This window comes from Notothenia rossii (genome assembly GCF_949606895.1).
Source record: "Notothenia rossii genome assembly, chromosome: 9".
Lineage (NCBI taxonomy): Eukaryota > Metazoa > Chordata > Actinopteri > Perciformes > Nototheniidae > Notothenia > Notothenia rossii.
In genome coordinates this window covers 73,713,443-73,736,887 of record NC_136907.1, presented here as the reverse complement: position 1 = coordinate 73,736,887, position 23,445 = coordinate 73,713,443, and the positions used below count along the sequence as shown (strand labels likewise).

The window sequence follows — 23,445 nt, the reverse complement described above, 5'->3', positions numbered from 1 at the left end:
GTGACAAATAATCCAACTGAAACCGGCATGGACAATGACTATGTTTTAAAAATGCGCTTATCCAGAAAAGCCTGGTTTGGACACTTTACGGGCAGAAGAAACATTTCTATTAAAGAAAGAATTATACATTTCTGTCTTTTTGTGCCTATAATAGCTACTAACTTGAATTTGTATTCAAATTAATTAATCAATTATTTTTTAGATTTTAATGTAATGTAGAGACAAGGCTTTTAGTGACAATCATGTATTGCGTTACAATTATATGATGATATTTGGCCTCAAATCATCTGAGGCCTTGCACCCCCCCTGCGATCTTTGGCGCCCCTCCAAGAGGGGTGCGCCCCCCAGGTTGGGAGCCGCTCTAGGAGGAGATTCAGGTGATAAGGTGGGGAGGGGTTACCTTGGTTGGTTATTGGCTAATGGTTACACAAGCCAAAACATCGTTATGACATCATAAAGTGGTCAAAATCTGATCAGCTCATTTTCAGACAGGTTTTTATATAAATGGATCAGGATAAAAAGTGGGTGAATCTTTTTCCTGAAAAATTCAGAATCTCTTACAGAGGGGACACATATTTATGTATAAAATACATGAAAAAGTGGATTTTGCATAATAGGTGACCTTTAAGTACAAGATCTGAGTACTTCTCCCACCTCTGATTAACCAACCCATTTAGTGTATAATAAACAGCATCCCATTCCCGGGTGATCTAAGCCCCGCCCCCAAGTCCCGTTACCGCAGCAGCAGCACGGGTGGTGTGATCATGTGACGCCTGCGTTTCCGACACAACAATACACACTGTATTGGTCTGCATTCACGCTCACACTCCCCCTCCCCACGCCCGGCTCTCGGTATGGCGGACGGCGAGAGGTCCCCGTTACTATCGGATCTGGGAGATGGTGCTCTTTGCAGCGGTAACGGCGGGGTGTCTCCCGGTGCCGCTCCTTACGGTGCACCGAACAAACCTCAGAGTGAGTCTCCATGGAGCTTTCCCTTGTGTTGTTATCAGGATGAGAAGCAGAGGGATATCCAGCTAGCCTAGCTTAGCATCCACTGACAGGGCATTCTGGTTAAGATGGACCTTAATTGATGGGAAATTCAGGTGTTAAAGCAGCAACAGAGTAAGAGTGAAACACAGGACAGTACAGATAAGAGTTACATAAAAAAATGCTTTTATATAGGTAACTGTTAAAAGAAGATATCACAACAACAAGGTAAAACGTTGATCAGTTAAATGAACATGTATAAGCCTGCTAGCTCAGCTGTTGAACCAGCCTATTCTCACTGTGTTAATGCCGGCTATAATGTAAGCTTTATATCTTAATGAGCATCTCCTGGGGGATACAATGTGATTTACCTTGTGTTATTAGGACGTGAAGCAGAAGGCAATCAGCCTGGTGCTAACTAGCTAACCTAGCAACCGTTATATATTAGCTTGTTAGCTAGCTCGATTAGCACCGGCATGCGCATAATATCAAGTTTGCAGCTCAGAAAAAGAACAGCACACATATATTTTATTAAAGTTTCTTGACACTTATTGTTGAGTGTTTTCCAATAGTTGAATGATGCCCACGGTGCTCGCAAACTAGATAACAGTACCACCTAGCTAGCTAGCATCTTGAGAAACACCTGATTTGATTGACATGTGAGAAAGCCAGTAAGGAGGCTGAAAAGGGATGCTGCAAGAGAGAGCTTCAACCAATGGCTGCTCATGAAGGGAGGGCCTGTGTGTAACATTCTGGAAAAAGCATGAGCTATGGCTCCTTAATTGTGTTTAGCTTCATCTACAATGTGCTTTATTCAGTCTGCTTGCTAAGCTGCATCTTACGGAAACTTTCCCTTTTTCTCGTCATTGTTGTATTTTTTTCGGGTCTCTAGTACTTAGACTCTTACTTGTTGAAATTAACCCTCTCAGCATTCCAGGAGTGTTTTTCTTTTAAAGCTCCTTTCAGTACACCTCGAGACCAAATCTTATTATCTTATTAATCCTAATGTAAGCTGTTACTTGTCATGTGCATTTCAGTCCATTGTGCAACTCTTGTTCATTTGTTCCCCTCAACAATCCGATCATATGTCAGTGGCAGTACTACTTTTGTATTCACTGTTTCTATTTGTTACTTTTTACCCGTCCCTGTACAGGCTTCCCTCCGTTCCCCAGCCCCACTCAGCCCTCGGTGCTCCTGGGGGAGGACCCTCCGCCCTACTCCCCTCTCACCTCCCCAGAGAGTGGCAGTGCTCCTGTGATCAGCTGCAGGGTGTGTCAGAGCCTGATCTCTGTGGAGGGAAAGATCCACCAGCATGTGGTGAAGTGTGGCGTTTGCAATGAAGCTACGGTAAGTTTCGACACACTGAATCTGTTTACAGTGTATACAGTTGCAACTCATACATGCACAAATACTTGACCAGTTTGCTCTGTCAAGGGGTTGTTTCACACAAATCACCAAATACATTAACCAAGCTTTTGAGATATGTGTCTCTAAATCCCAATCTTTTTATTGCTTTAAAAACGGTTTGCTTTCCTTCCTGCTGAATGCATATAGGCAGGCGCGCATCAGCACTATAAGTTAAATGTATACAACCACACTATAACTAACTATAAATAATAAAAACAGACATATCAAAAGAAGCTACTAATTTAGGAAAAAACTTTCAATACAGCTCAGTTTCCATAATCAGTATCCCAATGACTCTGGTTGATCCACATACCTCACAGTGAGCCCCTATAATCCTCATGTAAATGTTCCCTGATATTAACTTGTTTCGAAAGCATTTATTTTTGTTGCATTTGGGTGAACAACCCTTATAAAAAAATAAGATTATAAAAGTGTACTGTCTGTATATTTCCTGCAATGACAAAAAAAGTTAATTTTCCAAGACTCCTTACTGGTTTATTTGGTTCATCCTACCCAAAATATTACATTACTTTTAATGTGTTTGGTTTGGTGAGTGCAAAGTATTTGAACTGGTGCAGTAACAGATTCACATTGAAAAAGGTGATATGCTGTAAGAGCTCTTTGAAATGTCAGCTGTGGATTTATGATGTGAATGAAATGTAGGCAAATCGCAGGAATTATGATATCAATATTTAACACTTGCATGAATTTAAAAGCTAAATGTTCATCTTTTGATCTCTGAGGACCGTTTGATGTTGTTTCTTCTTTGATGTTATCAGTCCTGTGTGATGCTACACACATTTAGCTCTTTACTTGTCAATTCACTTGATAACTGATATGATCACTTGATTCACTTGTAGACTAAAAGCACATGTAGGTGTTTGATTTATTAATAACCAGCGGGGAGAATTAACTGGATTTTGATCTACCCATACCGTAACATTTAATAATAATTCGGTATGACAGGTCATGTCCACCATTTTCTTAAAAGAGGCAGTCTGAAGTGTAAAAGTGCCAGATCTATTTACGCAGTCCGAGTAAAATGCTGATGGGAAAAATCAGGAGGCAAATATATAATAATAGATTCATTTTGTTAGTGCTTTTACAGGTGCTCAAAGACGCTTTACAGAGATAGTGAAAAGAAATGTAAAGATATGTTGAGATTGAAGCTTAAGAACAAACAGCAACTCCATAGACATTAGTTGTTATCTTGACAATGGTCCCATTATTACATTTATTTTCTAATTAGAGATCATTATTTTGACATTAAATAACATTAATCGTGATATGCTAAGAGGCGGGACATCTCTAAGCGGTTGACCAATCACAACAGAGCCGGCCAGCTGACCAATCAGAGCAGACTGGGCTCTGGTTTCAGACAGAGGGTGAAAAGAGGTGCTGCAGCACAGGCAGTATGAGAGAAAAAAAGAGCTTTTTAATATTAATAATAATACATTTCCTTTTCAGGTGCTCAAACGATATATAATAGAATACAAATATTAAAACAGCAACACAACATAATTCACATATTAAAAGCCAGTCTGAAGAGGTGTGTTTTGACAGTGTTTTTGAACATTAAAGCATGTCACAGTAGAGACACACAATACAAATATGGACCTAAACATTTCCTCTTTAAACACTTGTAAAATGAAATTGAGTTTTAGTCATCTCTTTGAGGAAACAGCTCCCGCAGAGAAAGGACCCTAAACGATGGAGGAATTGGACAGTTGTGCTGAAGATAACGCAGCATGTAATTTCAGCGCTGTCAGTGGGTAAAGGGGCTTCAACAGCGTGCATCACTAGCTGTGCATATCGGCGTGCAGATGGAAGAGGAAATAAGAAATGTGTCCAGATGTACCGACTGGCAATATGAGCGATTCACAGATGGAGGGAACATATGTACTCTTAAAAAGACATGTCACGGTGTGCAAATATAGATGGTTGAAAACGACCTTATAAGACGTACAGATGAGGTTTAATTTCGACTGAAGTGAGTGTGAAACATGCTGGAGTCGACTCAATCCAAACGAATGTATCTTTGTCAATCAGTAGCTCTTCTTTGCTAATAAGCTTTACAAATTAGACATATTGTCATTTATATTACTTTATCTTGAACAGCTTTTATTGTCTAAGTTGGGGTGGGATCACGATGAATATAAGTAGTCTCAACTGAAGTAAAAAAACAAAAATATTAACTCATAGCCACAGGTGAGGCATAGCAATGACTGTATAGGAATATATAGCATTATAACAGACTGTTAATATTATAACAAATGTTTTGCACTAACACTACTCATGTGCAATATACAGTTATTTACAATTAATACATTATTATGACACCATTTATTTACAATTTCCTAAAGTTACCAACTCCTTGAACACTTTTTGATATTTCCTTAAAACTTATCTTTCACATTACTTGTTACTTGTTAGATGCTTTTATCCAAAGTGACTTACATACTCAATACTGTGGGCAATCCCCACAGGAGCAATTTGGGGTGAAGTGTCTCAGGGACACAACGACATGCTGACTGCATTGGGGTTTGAACCTGTGCTACCCTGATCCGAACTCCACTGCGCCACACGCCTCCCATCTTACCATGGTGTGCTCATTTGTTTTTGATTATTTGTTTATATTTCTTTTAATAAAGTGTGCTTATCGTTTTAATTAATATACAAGTATACTCTTTGCCTTTTTACCTGCACTGTATCCCCACCACGGGTCAAATAAAGGGATTCTGATCATACATAATATAATTTGGAAAAGGTTAATTTCCTGCAGCTGTACATTATATAATTTAAATTAATATAATTTGTTATATAAAATGGGCTGAATAATAGAAACGCCGGTCAATATAGCGCAATACAGTTTGACCACAACCTTCAAAATCACCTACACTATATATTAATGAAGGTAGAATTCATTGCAGGTGTTATTTTAGACTGCATTAAAATAATATAATTTTTAACACTGCCGCATGTGAATATGGCAATAAGTTTAATAACTAATGACGACTGAAATTGTACAATCCACCCTGTAATGATCACTTGTAATATTAGTCTTCACTCGCTGTCATTACCTCCCTGCAGAAATAAGCCTGACTCGCACATCTGTTGTAAGTGAAATTGATGATGAAGCAGGAAACTCGCAGGACTCAATCAGATCTGGTTAGTCGGGGTTTAATGACGCAGAGAGCCATCAGCAGGATATTCTATTAAGTCCAGAGCAAGGCAGGGTATTAATAAAGTTGGAGTTTTGTAAAAACACACAGTTTCAGCTCCCCGTCCTTCACAGCTGGTTTTGGCCCGCAGTGTCTTGTGACCTAGTGAGGCGACACAAAGTAGACGTTTATCTGGTCACTCACTCATTGAGTATATCATTCATAAGAATATATTTAGATTCCTATACATCAAGCCATGCTGTAACTAATGTGAATACTAAAGCATACAGCAACACACATCTGTAAACATACTATAGGAGCCTGCAGAATATTACCAAATCTTAGCACATGCAAGTTTAAGCATTTCTTGAAATCGTTGTCTGTATTTCCTTCTCTATTGAAATTAAGGTAAAATGCCAAATAAACCAGTCTCCTTGCAGAAAGCCAATTTAAATCGGTTCTTGATGCGTTCGCTCGGGTCTTCAATTACCTATTAGTATTCAAACTAGCGGCTCCTGAACTTTTGGGCAACTGTGCGCTGTTATGCAAATCAGAGGGTCAGCATTTTGATCCAACCCCCTGCAGTCAACATGTCTAAGTGTTCTTTGGCACCATACTGAAAACATGCCTACGGTATTGAGGTGTATGTAAGCTGCTTTTAGATGAATAATTTGTAACAGAGGTGGAAGAAGTACTCAGATCCTTAACTTAAGTAACATTTTGAAATACCTTGAATGCACAATGTTCAGGAGAAGTACAGAAGTAATGTCACCTTAATGTACTTAAAGTCCACCAATGTGTAATGATGTATAATGAATAACATAAACCTCACAATCCCTTCTATCCCTAGAATAGAATCGGCACATTGTCCGTTGTAAAAGTACAAGTTAAAGTTAGCAACTTCCTTTATCATTGCCTGAATAACTAAAGTAAAATAAAACCTGGCACTGCAGTACTGCCACTTCCAATATCTCCCAGAATACCTCTCTCTGTGGCGTAGTATTGGTTAATTCTCGTCCATCAAGAATAATTGGCTTGTTACCTACTCCCGTTCTAAGTGGATGTTCTGCTGTCTTCTTATCTCATCCCCCTGTGTGTCTCCCTCTCCCTCTGCAGCCTATTAAAAACGCCCCGGCAGGGAAGAAGTACGTCCGCTGCCCCTGCAACTGCCTGCTCATCTGCAAAGTCACTTCCCAGAGGATCGCCTGTCCCCGGCCATATTGGTGAGCAGCTCTTTCCAGCAGTGTGTGTGTGTGTGTGTGTGTGTGTGTGTGTGTGTGTGTGTGTGTGTGTGTGTGTGTGTGTGTGTGTGTGTGTGTGTGTGTGTGTGTGTGTGTGTGTGTGTGTGTGTGTGTGTGTGTGTGTGTGTGTGTGTGTGTGTGTGTGTGTGTGTGTGTGTGTGTGTGTGTGTGTGTGTGTGTGTGTGTGTGTGTGTGTGTGTGTGTGTGTGTGTGTGTGTGTGTGTGTGTGTGTGTGTGTGTGTGTGTGTGTGTGTGTGTGTGTGTGTGTGCGCGTGCATCACCGTGATACTGCGAGAACAAGTTGTGTGTGTGGTGTGAAGCAGAGGTAGTAACAAGGCGCAGAGGGAGCAACAGTCCCTAAATTGCGGCTTTGCTCCCGGTGCTCAGCGAGCCGGATGAGGATGAACCAGCGTTATTAGAAAAAGCCACATCATGTGTTCCACTTCTTTAAACCTGGATAATAGACGGCATTAACCGTGTGTCTTATTTTGGGCCTTAGGGATACGGATTATGTTACATTTTCAAATGCAGCTGAAATCACAGAGTCCATTCATCATCTCTGCTTTAATTATGCGCTATGTTCCTGTTAACCAGATGCACACTTAGCCATTTCAATTCCATATAATATGAGTCTCTTTGGAACCGCTGGAAAAGGAGCTATAGTAAATCACTTTTCTTCAGCGCATATAGACAACATTAAAAGTTCAGAACAGTTTAGGAAATAAAGTTTAAAATGCCTTATGTCAGGGAAGCCGTTAAACATATTTACATTCCAGACAGATGCCACGGTGTTGTATTATTTAATTGTAAAAAACAGAAGGCAGATAACAGCCAGTGGAAGGTAACGGCTCTGGCAGCTCATCTGAACATCGTGCTGCTGACGGTGTCATGGTAACACAGATGAGAGGCATTTCTTGATGCCTGAGGTAAACTATTTTCAAAAGCAACATTTGTATAGCCATATTTTCTTTGGTTAATTTTCTGCTGCCATGTAAACATGTAGGATGTGAAACGGCATAAAGATCTGAAGCTCATAATTCATCCGTCAGATCAGAGGTTAAGGCTGAAGGCTGATTAGGGATTTCATGTTTGAACATTTGAAGGCACTTAGTTTTTCAAACCAAATGCCACGTCCTTATGTCAGGAAGAACCTTCAAGTGATTTGCTTTGCCATTTAAGCTTTGAATTCACTGTGTTGAACTTTCTTTGAAGATATTTTCTCTACATTGTGAATACCTTATCACAAATATATGTGCCCTACTCTGCTTTTTGGGGGTTTCCCTTTCCTGTAGTCAGGGTTCTTACGGTCATTAAAAACCTGGAAAAGTCATGGAAATTCAAAATGCTAATTCCAGGCCCTGGAAAAGTTTTGGAAAAGTCATGGAAATGTAACTAAAGTTGCATCAAATATAATTTATATTTGATCTAATCGCCGAAATACTAATACTATAATGATAATAAATAATGTATCGTATAATGAAACGTAAAATGTCATTTAACTGACGAGGTATTTTGCTGGTGAGAGATTTTATTTGCTTTAGCGTGTAGAAGCTAGTAAGCCTATTTGATTTGTTTTAGATGGGCACAACATGTTTCATATGCAGACCTTATTTTCCTGTACCGCTGAGAAAGAGTAATTTATTTGGTCTTGGAAAATTAGGCAAAGGTCCTGGAGAAGTCATTGAAAATCATTGGTGAAAAAGTGTATGAACCCTGTATAGTGTGTTCTATAGGCTTTAGTGCATGTAAATGGTCTGCATGGCTAAAATCCCTGTGTTCCTACAGAGGGACTTTCTCTCCCACACACTGAAACGTATCCATTGGACGTTTACTTCCTGAACATAGCATAGCACTTGCGCTTCTATTGGCTAGCTCTCCAACACATTGTACGTGGCTAAAGGGCCGGACATCTCTAAGCTGTTGACCAATCACAGCAGAGCCGGCCAGCTAACCAATCAGAGCAGACTGAGCTCTGGTATCAGACAGAGGGTGAAAAGAGGTGCTGCAGCACAGACAGTATTATAAAAATAAAGAGCTTTTTGAAGACATGTCCCAGTAGAGACACAACATACTGATATGAACCTGAACATGAGCAGAATAGGGCCCCTTTAATGTTTCTGGTTTTATTTGAGTTGACCTAAAGTAACCTATTTAATTAAACTGATGCTAAACGATGTATATAATCCACAGAGGCTTCTTTCCCTGCTCTATTCAATTACTGTGAGAAGTTCACCTCCACTCTCTCTGTTTTGCATTCAGACCAGACTTGCTGACACATCTCTGTGCTGCCGTCTGATTCTGAGCGGCTGTAGGTGTCTGAGGAAGCTGATTGTAGGAAAGCAGTGTTGGTGCTAATGAGAGGATCGGCTGCTGATGGATCCCAAAAAAGTGAAACCGTCGTCAGCTCTTTTCCTCTCCGTCACGACTGCTCACAACATCAGGCAGTGATTATTAGATTGCTCTTAACGCTGAATGTCTCTCTCTTTTACAGTAAGAGGATAATTAATCTGGGTCCGGTTCATCCTGGTCCGGCCAGTCCCGACCCCCAGCCTGCCGGGGCCCGGGTCTCCTGCGGACACTGCAACAACACCTTCCTGGTACCAATCCTCCCTCACCGTTTTTAAAACATGTTATCAGAACAAGATTCATTCAAGGTTCAAGGCTTTGGTTGTCATGTGTGCATAGCAACAGTGTAGTTATGACAATGACATTCTTTGGCCACAGTGCAACACAATAAAAAAAATAATTGTGCAAGTAAATACAATAGAATAGAATAGAAACAGTGCAGAATAGTTTATATACAAGTAATTGGAATATTGATAAGTTGCAAACAGATGTTATGGATGTTCTTTTAGAATCGCATTACGGTCAGAGGTTAAAGGATTTGTTTAGCATTTTGGTAGATTGGCTTTCTTGCTGAGTTAAATTAGAAGATCTTTTGCCTGTCTGTCAAATATACAGCCACCAGAGGGCTAGCTTAGCATAACGAGTGGAAACAGGAAACCGACTAAGCTAACTCTCCTCCAGCATCTAAAGCTCACTAGTTGAGTCATTTTGATCTCATTTTTGTAATTCGTACGAAAACTGTTTACCGGTAGTTTGAAGTTTGATGAGGGTCGTTCACCGGACTCTTCTCTACCTTCAGAATGTTTTGTCAGTATACCACTACTCCTTTCCCAGGAATAGTCTTGCACATAATCTATTCAAGACAATCTGTTTTTTACACGGACATGGGAGTGGTAAGGATCTTTCCACCAAAATAGTTTACTGTCTAGCTTTCTCCTTTTCTTTTTATTGTGTACAGATTGCTGCTTTTTCTGAGCTTTAAAAATAATACCAATTCCACTTTGAAGGTATGAATGCCGTCAGAAGCACAGGTTGAATTGACAAAGCCAATGATTGATTGCTCTTATCATCCTCTATGACAAGGACTTTTCCAAATCAGTTCAATTGATGAACTCTCTGGCGCAGGCCCCTTCCTCCCATCTCTTTTTAAATGAAACATCCAAACAGGCACCACCAATAAAGGGTCTCCACAGGGAGCCACGATCCACTAAAACAGCCACAGTATGAGGAGCTGCTGCATTATAATGCACTCTAGCCGAATAATAAAACAGCTTTGGCATTTGCCCATCAGTCGTAGCTGAAATATATCTCGTGACAGTTTCAGTCGAGCTGAAAGGCCTTTGTTGTGAAATGAACTGAAGCACAGCCAGAACGGTGAATTATTGAAAAGCCCAAAGCCCATTTGCACCAGGCCAAGTGAATGTTGAGTTATTGGTTTGGATCGATAACCCTGTCCACCCTGCGCTGATGTATTCAGCCCATTGTGTGCTAAAGGGGAATTTGAACTTGGTGCTTTTTAACAATGTGTAGGACAGGTAACGGTGGTTTAAATATACGGGGGGGAGTGAGGATGGCTGCAGAGTGAGAGGAAAGAAAGGATTTAGTTGGTGATGCTTCAGGGTGTTTAGCATTCAGTCTGACCTTACCTACCTGCGTGAAGACAGTGAGGCGGAATGAAAATAAAAATCTGTGCCCTGGGTGGCAGCGCCGTGATCCCTTTATCAAAGATGGAGCGATAATGTTCTCTGCGCCTCCAATACAGAGTGTTTGTTCAAAACAAGACGAATGCACAGCATGCACACAGTGGATTCTGCTCTGCAGGGTTTACAAATGTCTACCCCGAGAGAAGATTATTTTTCTTTTGGATGTTAGCAAGAGCTGGAGTGATTATGTTAAATGTCATCAAAACATCAGCAGGCACATTTAAGTAAGAGCGCCCCCATCAGTGCATTTAATCAGCCGAGCAGTCAACTGACGGTGTATCAACAACGGATAATGACGTTATTTTTCTGGCAAACATGTGTTACATTATGATTCTGAAATATAGATTGTTTACCAGGGAAAGAACAACTTTATCTGGCTCTCAGAGAATTGTTTTTTACTTTTGTCTTGGCATTTGACAAAACTTTATAGACATTTGCCCTTTACACCACCAAGTCGGACCAGGACAGACGCATAAAAAAAATGAAATTCCAAGTACCAAAGTATTACAAACAACCGTAAACACATTTGCACTTTTCTATTTCTTTGCCTAGATTGTGTATAAACCAAATATATTTGAAACTCTGTGTATGTTTATAGTGGGAGTTAAAGAGGCCCTATTATGCTTTTTGGGGTTTTAATCTTCTGTAGTTTGTTCTATAGGTCTAAAGATAAAAAGAATATCTCAATTTTTTATTCATAAGCATGGTGTAAGAAACAGCTAATTCTAAGGGCATCGAAAATGAGATTATATGAATTCTAATCACAGTACTTGAACCTTTTGTCATCAATAAAGCAGATCATTTGACAAATGTTTCTCTTTGTAATTTCAGTGGACAGAGTTCACAGACCGGACGCTGGCCAGGTGCCCACACTGCAGGAAAGTGTAAGTAGCTGTAAGCATCCATCACATGCCTTCACCCCCACTGTACTTTCCCATTGTAGATTTACATCCTCAGGCATTCTGCTAAAGCTTTCACTCAGTAATCCTACACACAGTGAGCCAGAAGGCTGTGGATAAACATCTGAGACACATTTCTCTCACCAGCCTCAGAGGTTGGGTTGGACTTTTCCTAAATTAGACGAACATGGTTGTGAAAATCTGTCATACTCTATATGTGACTTTTATGTAAATTGTTTAAAGGTCACCTATTATGCAAAATCCACTTCTTCATGTCTCTTCTACATAAACATGTGTCCCCTCTTCCTCATGTCTCTTCTACATCAACATGTGTCCCCTCTTCTTCATGTCTCTTCTACATCCACATGTGTCCCCTCTTCTTCATGTCTCTTCTACATCAACATGTGTCCCCTCTTCTTCATGTCTTTTCTACATCAACATGTGTCCCCTCTTCTTCATGTCTTTTCTACATCAACATGTGTCCCCTCTTCTTCATGTCTCTTCTACATCAACATGTGTCCCCTCTTCTTCATGTCTCTTCTACATCAACATGTGTCCCCTCTTCTTCATGTCTCTTCTACATCAACATGTGTCCCCTCTTCTTCATGTCTCTTCTACATCCACATGTGTCCCCTCTTCTTCATGTCTTTTCTACATCAACATGTGTCCACTCTTCTTCATGTCTTTTCTACATCACATGTGTCCCTTCTTCTTCATGTCTCTTCTACATCAACATGTGTCCCCTCTTCTCCATGTCTCTTCTACATCCACATGTGTCCCCTCTTCTTCATGTCTCTTCTACATCAACATGTGTCCCCTCTTCTCCATGTCTCTTCTACATCAACATGTGTCCCCTCTTCTTCATGTCTCTTCTACATCAACATGTGTCCCCTCTGTGGAAAGAGACTCTGAAAGTTTCAGGAACAAATATTCTCTCTCTTTTTATCCTGATCCATTTCTATAAAAACCTGTCTGAAAATGAGCTGATCAGATTTTGACCACTTTATGATGTCATAACGATTTTTTGGCTTGTGTAACCATTAGCCAATCAGCAACCAAGGTAACCCCCCCCCCCCCCCCCCCTTATCACCTGAATCTCCTCCTAGAGCACCATTGTGTTCTTTCTAACCAAATCTCTCTCAGAGGGGCGTGGGGAGGGGCTCCTTATTTTCATCTAAAGTAACAGACAGAGAATCAGCACTTTGGAAACAGAGGGGATTATGGGTAATGCTGCAATGATCTGTTTGGTGTTTGGAGCCAAACACTTCAGACACATGCTTTGTGTATATCTGAGACCTGTAATATACTGATGAAAAACAGTATGATAGGGGACCTTTAATGATAATAAGACAAAAAGTGATTTCTAATCCAATGCATTTTGGTCAATTTTAAGCGAATACATTCCTCTGCTACCTTTGTGTTCTGTGTGTCACTGGAAGGTAAATGCCAAGCCCTGGCTCCGTAGATATGAAAGGGCTGAAGGGAATCTCATTTCTGTTCACTTTCAAAGCCTCTTTTGAGGTTTTGGAATGAAGCTCTGAATATCTGTTAATAGGCCTACAGGTGCGTGCCTCTCTTTGTGTTTGGCTACCTGCTGCGGGGGAGCAAATAGTTTTCTGACCTCAGTGAAATTGTTTTCTTTTTAAGGCCACACGCCAACAAATGTGGTTTGAAGCAGAATATTTCCTTAGTTGTTGTGAATTTGTATGATGAGGATTTCTTGAAAACCCATTTTTGACTGACTGGGCAAAATAATTGTGTGTGTGTGTGTATTTCTGTTTGTGTGTCGTTATATTTGCGAGTGCATTAATGTGTATGTGTTTATGAGTGTGTGGTTAATATGTGTGTGTGTGTGTGTGTGTGTGTGTGGCTTATAACATCATGAGGTTTCTAATCTGTGGGATTTAGCTCCATGGATGTTTTGAACCTTAGGAATTCCCTTTTTATTTTGCACTAAACCAAATTCCTATACCTCTATCAGCATAAGCCTCTTAAACCGTGATCGTGGGGAGTAATTAGCTTCCTGTGATGTTATATAAATTCAAAATGAAGTAGTTCAAGCATGGCAAATCCTTGATGTTACAGTTTGATATGACTATTTTGTGATTCTGGTTATGCGTTGAATAATCAACAGAACCATGTTCAAGGTAAAACACATAATTAAAAAGAGGGAACTTGTGTTTGAAAGTTTCACAAGTGTCACACTCAGCAACTGGTGGCCTTGTGTCTTTTTATATTCACTATACTGAAAAGAGTGTGACCAGTGAGTGTTGTATGACTGCCACTCACAGGTGCATCGTGTCTTTATGAAAAGCTTTAGTCATCAAAAAGTCCAGCAGCTGGATAAAGCCTGGCCAGGTGCTGCAGGAGGTTTATTCTGCAGGTGTCTCACCTTCATCTGTCATGTGTTGTATCCGTCCTGCACTTCGTCTCTGGTGGCAGTAATAAAACAGTTATAAATACACAAACTAAAATGATTGATCCTGGAGCTTTTTGTGTGCTTCAAAATATGAAAGATACATTTGAACTGCCATTCCCGCCATTTAATATAACTTTTTCACATAATATATTTGGACATGTCACAGCAGGAAAAGCACAGATTTAATAAATGATACAATTAATGATGGCTGAAGTCCATTTAGCAGTTTCAGGGTCCTGGTATTATTCATGTAGTCTGTCATGTTGTATTGGTAACCAGGGAGAGAACATAGCCACAGTTATGTTATCAATAACGCCTGAGCTTTTTCCTGCTATGACAAGTCAATAGTGCCTGCTGGGAAAAAAAGGGTTATACTTAAAACGAATGGTCAATTTGATTAAGCTGTAATAAATGTTATTTCCTCATGAAATTAATTTCTCCCTTCTCTCCTCTGTCGGTCCTGCAGCTCCTCCATTGGTCAGAGGTATCCCCGGAGGCGGAGCTTGTGGTGTTTTCTACTCTGCTTGCTATTCAGCATCGCCACTGCCGGGCTGATGGTGAGTCGACCCCCCCCTGTAGGGCAGCTACTAAAAATGTTTTTCATGATCGATTGATCAGCCTGTCATACTCCGGTTTAATCTATTCATTGTTTTCTCTCTAAAGTGTCAGAAAATAGTATAAAATGTCAAAAGGTGATATCTTTTAATGTCGAGTTTTCTAAGTCCGAAAATCAACACTTTCAGTTTAACATGATTTTAAAAGCAGGTATTCTCTATATTTAAGAGAATTTAAACAGCATTCTATGCCAATTTGATTATTATTAATAATAATAATAATAATAATGAACATACAGTTAATATTAAGTTTATTAAATGGCAGCATAATAAAAAATAAGTCCCCGAGTTCAAGATGATGTCTTTGTTTTAGTGGTCAACAATCCAAAACTTGCTATTTAACTTGCACTTATATATATAATGGATAAAAGCATGATTGTAATTGTATGTAGCATTTTATGTTACCACCTTTTAGCAGGCTTAAGATGCTTCAAATTACAGAGAGCCCTGAGCTCATATTCCCCCAAATCTGTCACTCCTTTTTCATTTCATAATGTGGAAACCTTACAATTGCAGATAAAACCGAGGCAGCAGGAAGAAGGAAAACGATAACAATCTCTCTGTAGTCGTTTGTTAAACACGAGGCTGTGCCCCTCACAGCCGCTCTGCAATGGTTTGGTGACAGGTCTCCATTTATCAGATCCAGCCGAGGCGCAGCCGAGTCCGACTGTAATCCGTGTTCAGGAACAACACCGGCTGCAAAACGCCCACTGAAAGGCAGAGGAGATTATGTTATTCCTGCCTAGTTTCAATCAATCAATCAATCAATGTTTATTTATACAGCCCAATATCACAAATGTTACATTTGTCTCAGTGGACTTCGCAGTTTGTACAGAATATCAATATCACAATACGACACCCTCTGCCCTTAGACCCTCTGTCCTTAGACCCTCTGTCCTTAGACCCTCTGCCCTTAGACCCTCTGTCCTTAGACCCTCACATCGTACAAGGAAAAACTTCCAGAGAAACCCACAGTTTAAAGGGGAACATGGGAGAAACCTCAGGGAGAGCAACAGAGGAGGGATCCCTCTCCCAGGACGGACAGACGTGCAATAGATGCCGTGTGTAAATTGAAAAGATAATACATTTGCAACATAGGTAGTCCAAATGTTTGGAAATGCATGTGTGTATAATAGGAAGATGAATCCACGAGTATATCCATCCAGGACTTATGATCCAGGACCACAGCCACGACTCAAGATCCAGGACTCGCGATCCATGACACAGGACCGCAGGATCATCCCTGACTCCGGATCCCGGCGTATATAGACACCAAAAAGAAAGACATTTGGGGAAGCTGGGTTAATCGGAACATGAGAGTACACAGGTATAGACAGAGAGAAGGAAGAAGTAAGATGTCCCCCGACAGTCTAAGCCTATATCAGCAAAACTAGGGGCTGAATCTAATCAGCCCTAACTATAAGCTTTATCAAAAAGGAAGGTCTTAAGCGCACTCTTAAAAACGGATAGGGTGTCTGCCGCCCGAACACAAACTGGAAGCTGATTCCACAAAAGTGGAGCTTGATATTTGACTGTTTTAGTCAAAGTCAAGTCAAAGTCAACTTTATTGTCAATCTCAAAATATGTTTGTACACACAGAAAGATTGAAATACTGTTTCCCACAGTCCCGAAGTATAACAAAACTCACACATTACAAGAACACTCAATCATTTACAAAAAAACACAAAATAACCATTTACTTCAAGTAAGCACGATATATATTAAAAAGATGATGGGAGTGCAAAAATGTCTATAGCAGCATAAAAGTGACTGGTGCTGGATTTTTTTGTGTGTGGGGGGGGGTGTTAAGTCCCGGTCCAGTGGGGGCAGGGTGGAGAGGTGAGATAAAGGGGAGAGAGAGGTATGTAAACAAACCTACAAGTCCACATTCATTTTATACTTACAGTTTTTAAATTACTGCTCTTTTTCAAATGGTTCAAATAATAGTGAAAACGTAGAATAACGTATTTGTAGATATGGATTTCTTTTTGATAGTAGAAGATAAAGCATGGATACTTGGAGAAGTAGATGCATTCTGCTTTATAAACAGCAGAGGGCGCAAGAAGAGCATGAAACGGCTCCAAAGTACTGATGAAGACACGATGCATACGAGCGGGGCGAACAATAAGCAATGCGCACACAATACATATGCTGTATTGACAGTATTGCATTATGCCATGGTAGCGGCAATTAATGTCACAACTTGAGACCAGGTTGTGTTTAATAAAAAAAAAAGGTGTTGCTTTAATGATCAGAATGGCACAGGAGCATGAGGCTTTGACAGTTTCATCTCTACGCTGCGTCAGGGAAACTTTATCGGCAGCGGCCCAAGACAGGTAGCGGATCAAACTTCATCTCCAGACTGCATTTAATTAGGAATAGGGAAGCGGTGGTTTAACGGTACATGAAGGTAGTTAAGCAGATTTATCGCCTTAAAATAGTTTCTGGAGCCGTTGTGTGTCCCTAAGTCAGCAGCCTGAGCTAAAAGACGCTGTGTAAAATGTTAAGGCCCCTGCGAGCAGCCCGATCGTTAAAACTTTACACATCATTCACAGAAGAAGAGGGAAGTCATTCATTTAAAGCTGTGCTAAACATGAGTTTTGAGCGTGTTTTCTCTGCCTGCACGAGCTGTTTTGATTACCTCATCGTCGGAAGAGACTCCTTTTTTATAAAATGATTATAAAAAGCGTCTGTCTTGACAGTGTGTCAGACATAACCTTATCTGGTGCTTTAACATGCCTGCTGGTTTATTCTACATAGCATTAATCATCTGAGCCAGGGGGGTGTATCGTCCACCAGATCTCAGGCTGTCAAAACAAGAAAGAATATTATTTGTTATAGGAATTATATGCTATTTCTGAGTCGTAAAACAATATATATTAAAAACAATGCCTTCTGAATCTAGCTTCAGAACTGTATTCTGACCTTTCCTACCCACGTTAGCTTAGCTCGAGTGTTGTGACTTTGAAACAGGCGTTCATATTTCCATATTTTCTCAGAGAATTCCTGTGGGTTCTCTCAAAGTCACTTCTGCCATCTACATTAAATAATTTTCTTCTGAGCAGCTGCACACTTAATAGTTGATGGGAAAGCTATTTTTCTCTCTTAGCCCTCAGACACTCTTGAGTCTTGAATGCTTCCATGAACATTATTAGGAAAACAATTCAGTGCTTCAGTCTGTTGCAGGTGGATTACTCACAGACTATGGAAACATCATCATATATGTTCATTTGTGTTTAATAAGAAATGTAAGAAGCACACTGGGTTCAGTTCTTTAAGTGTAAAAATCACTGGATACTTTTATGAATTATGCACGATGCGCTGCAGCATAAATGGGTCGCATAATAAATGCATGGAACATTTTTTAAGTGTGATTGTAGCTTTAAACGTCTGGGTCCTGGATGCAGTGTGATTGGACACCTCGTTATAATCACGATAAGAATCTGAGGCTAGCAGAAACAGTGACATCTTTTAAATCACTTCTTAAAACTCATCTCTTTATTAAAGCCTGTCCGTAACAATGCCGCTGCTCTACATCCCTGTTTTAACTGATCATTTGTTACGCTTTGTATTGTATAGTTCTCGGGGGTGGATTGTTGACTTCGTGTTCTGAACGGCTCGTTTTTAAATCCATTAAACGCACTTTGTAAATACACTGAACAAAAATATAAACGCAACACTTTTGTTTTTGCTCCCATTTTTCATGAGATGAACTCAAAGATCTAAAACATTTTCTACATACACACAATAACCATTTCTCTCAAATATTGTTCACAAATCTGAAAACATCTTTGATAGTGAGCACTTCTCCTTTGCCGAGATAATCCATCCCGCCTCACAGGTGTGGCATATCAAGATGCTGATTAGACAGCATGATTATTGCACAGGTGTGCCTTAGGCTGGCCACAATAAAAGGCCACTCTGAAATGTGCAGTTTTGCTTTATTGGGGGGGTCTGGGGGGGTCTGAAAACAATAGGGTTAAACCCTAACCCTAACCCTAACATGTCACCCATCTCCTTCGCATAGAGTTGATCAGGTTGTTGATTGTGGCCTGTGGAATGTTGGTCCACTCCTCTTCAATGGCTGTGCCAAGTTGCTGGATATTGGCAGGAACTGGAACACGCTGTCGTATACGCCGATCCAGAGCATCCCAAACATGCTCGATGGGTGACATGTTAGGGTTAGGGTTTAACCCTAGGGTTTTCGGACCCCCCCAGACCCCCCCAATAAAGCAAAACTGCACGTTTCAGAGTGGCCTTTTATTGTGGCCAGCCTAAGGCACACCTGTGCAATAATCATGCTGTCTAATCAGCATCTTGATATGCCACACCTGTGAGGTGGGATGGATTATCTCGGCAAAGGAGAAGTGCTCACTATCACAGATTTTTTCAGATTTGTGAACAATATTTGAGAGAAATTGTTATTTTGTGTATGTAGAAAATGTTTTAGATCTTTGAGTTTATCTCATGAAAAATGGGAGCAAAAACAAAAGTGTTGCGTTTATATTTTTGTTCACTGTATGTTTTGAAAAGTGCTGTATAAGTAATGTTATTATTATGGAATGAGCTCCCCATTGATATCAGCACTGCAACATTCTGTATCTTCTGTCGCAAACTGAAAACATCGATTGTACCTCGGCAATTAAATGAAAAGAAAAGCAGTTAAAAAAGTGAATTGAGGGCTTGTTACTAATTCCCCAGCAGTAGGACTTGCTTTGAGTCAATATCTCTGCGGTTTCCTTGTTGTTCGGAGTTATCATCTTCATTGGTGTTGCACTTATTGTAAGGCGCTTTGGATAATTCCAATCCAATTGTATTTATATAGCACATTTAAAAACAACAGAGTTGACCAAAGTTCTGTACATCAATACATACAGTATATAAAAACGCAGCAAAAATAAATTTAGACAAAACCGATAGGACAAAAGGAAACTAATGTAAAAGCACGAGACAATAAACCATCCTTATAGCCACAGACTGAAAACCCTCATACATGATGTGAAGACATTTTAAAACACAACAAAATAGAAAACCCCAATGTCATTATTATTATTATTATTATTATTATTATTATTATTATAACAGATGTTCTCTAACTTCCTCTGTGTGTTGCAAGGGAAGTTTATTTATATTGCACTTTTCAACACAAGGCAATTCAAAGCGCTTTACAAAAATGAAAGACATTAAGAGCATTAAACACATTAGAAACATTAAAGAGCAAAGATAATGAAACATGAATAACAAAGGTACATGAATAAAAGTTACAGTGCCGTGCGAGATGTGAATAGTTCAATTAAAAGCAGCGGCAAAAAGAAAAGTCTTCAGCCTGGATTTAAAAGTAGTCAGAGTTGCAGCGGACCTGCAGGTTTCTGTTTGCTCCAGATATTTGGAGGCGTGTGGCGCAGTGGTCTAGTGCGCTGGTGTTGGGATCAGGTTCAAACCCCACTGCAGTCAGCATGTCGTTGTGTCCCTGAGACACTTCACCCCAAATTGCTCCTGTGGGGATTGTCCACAGTATTGAGTTTGTAAGTCGCTTTGGATAAAAGTGTCTAACAAGTGACGTGTAATGTAATTTAATGTAATGTAATGTAATGTAATGTGATGTGATGTGATGTGATGTGATTTAATGTAATATAATATCCCTGACCAAATTCTCACATTCCTCGTCCCCTAGTCTTCCCGTGTAATTATAATTCTTCTGACACTTTTCTATTCCTTTCCTCCTTCTCTTTGCTCTCCTCAGGCGGGGACGTGGGCTCAGGCTCAGAGCTACCAGGGGATCTACGCCTCCTGGGCCGTGATGCTGCTGCTGGTCCTCGTCACCCTGGTTCGGGCTTTCTATTGGTCCTGCATGAGGGTCAGCCAGCCCCTCCAGAACTTCACATAGAGCCCCCTCCGACCCTGCCTCTCCTCTCCCATCAAACCCCCTCCAGGCAGGAGGAAAAAGACGGCTTTAAAGAATCCAAAAACACACGCAAATATTTATTTAAATCCAGAAAGTTCTCCTCCTCCTGTCCCTTCCCTTTCAATCCGATGTGTTTCTGAAACTGGACGGCGGTGGCTTATCTATCGGTAATTATGATGATGCGTGTAGCCTAATGTGCTGTTTATCTGTTCTAATCTCGTGGCCAGTGTGGGGTTCATTTTAACCTTATAACAAACTATAACAATCTCTCTTCCTCTCTCTCCGCCCCCCCCTGCGCTGTTTATACATTTTAGCTTCAGTCTGTGGCACATCAGTTGCTCTCCCTCTTAGACGTGAACATTTCCCCTTTGGGTTTAAAGGGGGGCGCTCCCTCTCCAATCCTAATTTGACATTAGGTTTAGTATCAGAGCATTTAACATTTTCTAAGCAGAAACAAATGATTTGTGAACGCGGCGATGAAGTCAGTTGAAGCTAACATTTCAATGCCAGTAGAAGAAGTGTGGCTGGAGGGGTATCAGCCCCCCCTTTTGTGAAACAAAAGGGTCGAGTAGGTGTTGAAATGTGTCTGGAAAAATGAATTCAGCAGTACGTGAAGGTAGGCTGTGATGTTTTTTGAACTCAGTGTTTCTGCTGAATTACCCCCCTGGGACTGACTTTGATCCAAAGCAGCTTGAAAAGCCTTAAAAGGAGGTGTGGTAGAAGGATTCAACACACACACACCTAAACACACTCACGCATACATGCATACACACACAGCCACATAAATGCATACTGGCACACAACAAAAGGAGGATGCTCTTCTAGAGAGCTCACAAATCAGATTTTAAAAGGTGTCCCAGCCGCTCTCTTCAAAGACAGACCTGCGAACGGTTTGGTCGTCCTTACTTCAGTCAAGGAAACGGTGACATACATGCAGCTTTGGTTTGGGTTCTGTAGGAGTGTAACCACATATACAGCTCTTTTTTTAAATCTATTTTTGTTACCATAATACCGACTTCAATCTCCAATTGAAATATTATTAACATCCAAAAAGTGGCTCAATCATCCCTCCCATTTTGAAAGACAGTGACATGGTTCTTTGATCTCCGTCTCCATGTTTTGGCCTGGGATGATTTGGTCTAATCTTGTTTCGGAAACAGACCAAAATATGATACAAAAGAATCCTGAAGAGCGAAACCTTCCCAGCATTGATATCAGTCTCCTTATACCTGCAACACCCTGTGAAGTATAACGTGTGTTTTCAGACTTGTGTGTTGGTTCTGAGCTTTTATGCTTTCAAACGCACCACTTGTCTTTGAAAAGGAAAAAGCTGCATTTTAATGACCTGTCTATGTTTTGCCAGCTGAAAAGCAAAAGCAAAAAACGGAGATAGATACTGAAACTCAGGCTTTAATAGCGCCTGATTGCAACCCAATTTCTTTTTTTAGAGCTAACTGCATCAGAGCTCAATCAACCAATCGGCATGTATGCACCATTTTTGTTACGTTCTGGACCATTTATGGTGAAAATGTGTCCAGTTTCTGTCATTGAAGATGGAGGCTGTTCCAGGGCTTTGGTTGGTTTCAGCTTCCACTTTAAGGCCAGTGGAATAAATCTGTAAAGAGAGCTCTCCCGACCGCCTAATGCCAGTCACAATAGGTCGGTAACATAAACACACACAACACACACAACACTTTACATTCTCACAATGACTTATGTGTTTGTGGTTCTGAATGTGGTATCATTTCCTTTGCTATGAATTACGTTTTTTGATTGTAAATATATTTGTTGTTTATGTACAATGGAAGTGACTAAGCGAATTATGTTGCACTCTGAATTGAACACTAATGCTGTGATTGCTTCAGACGTTTATCTGTTGTTTTTAAGAAGGTTATTTTTGCAACTCTTCACCTGTTACATATTTAATGATTTTAATGAACTACTAACCTAATAAGCCTCTGGACAGTGTCCAAAACGCATCAACACACTCGCACCAACGAAAGACATTATGACTGAATCACATTCCCAAAGCTATGACATTTCTATCTCTCACACACAAACACACACACCCACTCAGCACCTTATACAGTAGTGACAAACACTGCATACACCAAGTAAGATGAGAAAAGTTACCCTGCTAGACTGAACTGAGGTCGCAAACAGTTCATATGGAAGTGTCATGTTATTTATTATACGCGCTGCAAAAAAAGGCCACAAATAAGTCGTTAGTCAAGTCCTAAAATCGTATTTATTGTAGAAACAGTGTGAGTTTCTATTCAAGATTAGACCAAGGACACTTGTTTTTCCCTTTTTGAAATCACTACAGTGAGCAGGTTTCAAGTTATGGTCAGTGCTTTACATTTTGAGATCTTGATTGGAGGTAAAAAATAAGATTGGAGGACAGACTTGTCATGACTTGTTTAAGACGACCTACTTTTTGCAGTGGAGTGATCGTGTTTTATCCATGACTGCTAAAGATATCCATCATGTTAATGCCAAAAATCAACCTGGCTGATGCTCTTTTCAGAGTTTGTTTACACATAAATAAAGACATGATGATGTACAAAACAGCTAACGTGAGTTGTTTTTTATTTCAACACCCATGACCTGATAATGCTGCATATCTCTGTTCTTAAGGCTTCGTGTGTTTATATTTAAAAATGTGTAATTTATGATGCAACCCTTTTTTTTAGGTAAAACTGCCCGGGGAATATTTTGAAAGTCAAACTGTTGCATCAGAAATATGATCAGCTTTCAACATTC

At 40.2% G+C, this 23,445-nt stretch overlaps 1 protein-coding gene and 1 long non-coding RNA gene across 2 annotated transcripts in view; one reads left to right on the top strand and one right to left on the bottom strand.

The window, feature by feature from the left end:
• The first annotated feature begins 724 nt into the window (after nucleotides 1-724).
• On the top strand, nucleotides 725-23,252 carry pip4p1a (phosphatidylinositol-4,5-bisphosphate 4-phosphatase 1a). Its single transcript, XM_079651444.1, has 7 exons — nucleotides 725-972; nucleotides 2,141-2,334; nucleotides 6,672-6,778; nucleotides 9,288-9,393; nucleotides 11,677-11,729; nucleotides 14,630-14,720; nucleotides 20,521-23,252. Exons 1-7 carry the CDS (start codon nucleotides 855-857, stop codon nucleotides 20,662-20,664), a joined length of 813 nt encoding a protein of 270 aa, XP_079507570.1. The 5' UTR covers nucleotides 725-854; the 3' UTR covers nucleotides 20,665-23,252.
• The window catches only part of LOC307020224, a 411,310-nt gene continuing 407,114 nt past the window's right edge, over nucleotides 19,250-23,445 (bottom strand). The window contains exon 4 of the long non-coding RNA XR_013802807.1: nucleotides 19,250-20,136. This is a non-coding gene — a long non-coding RNA (uncharacterized lncRNA). The remainder of the gene's footprint in view (nucleotides 20,137-23,445) is intronic.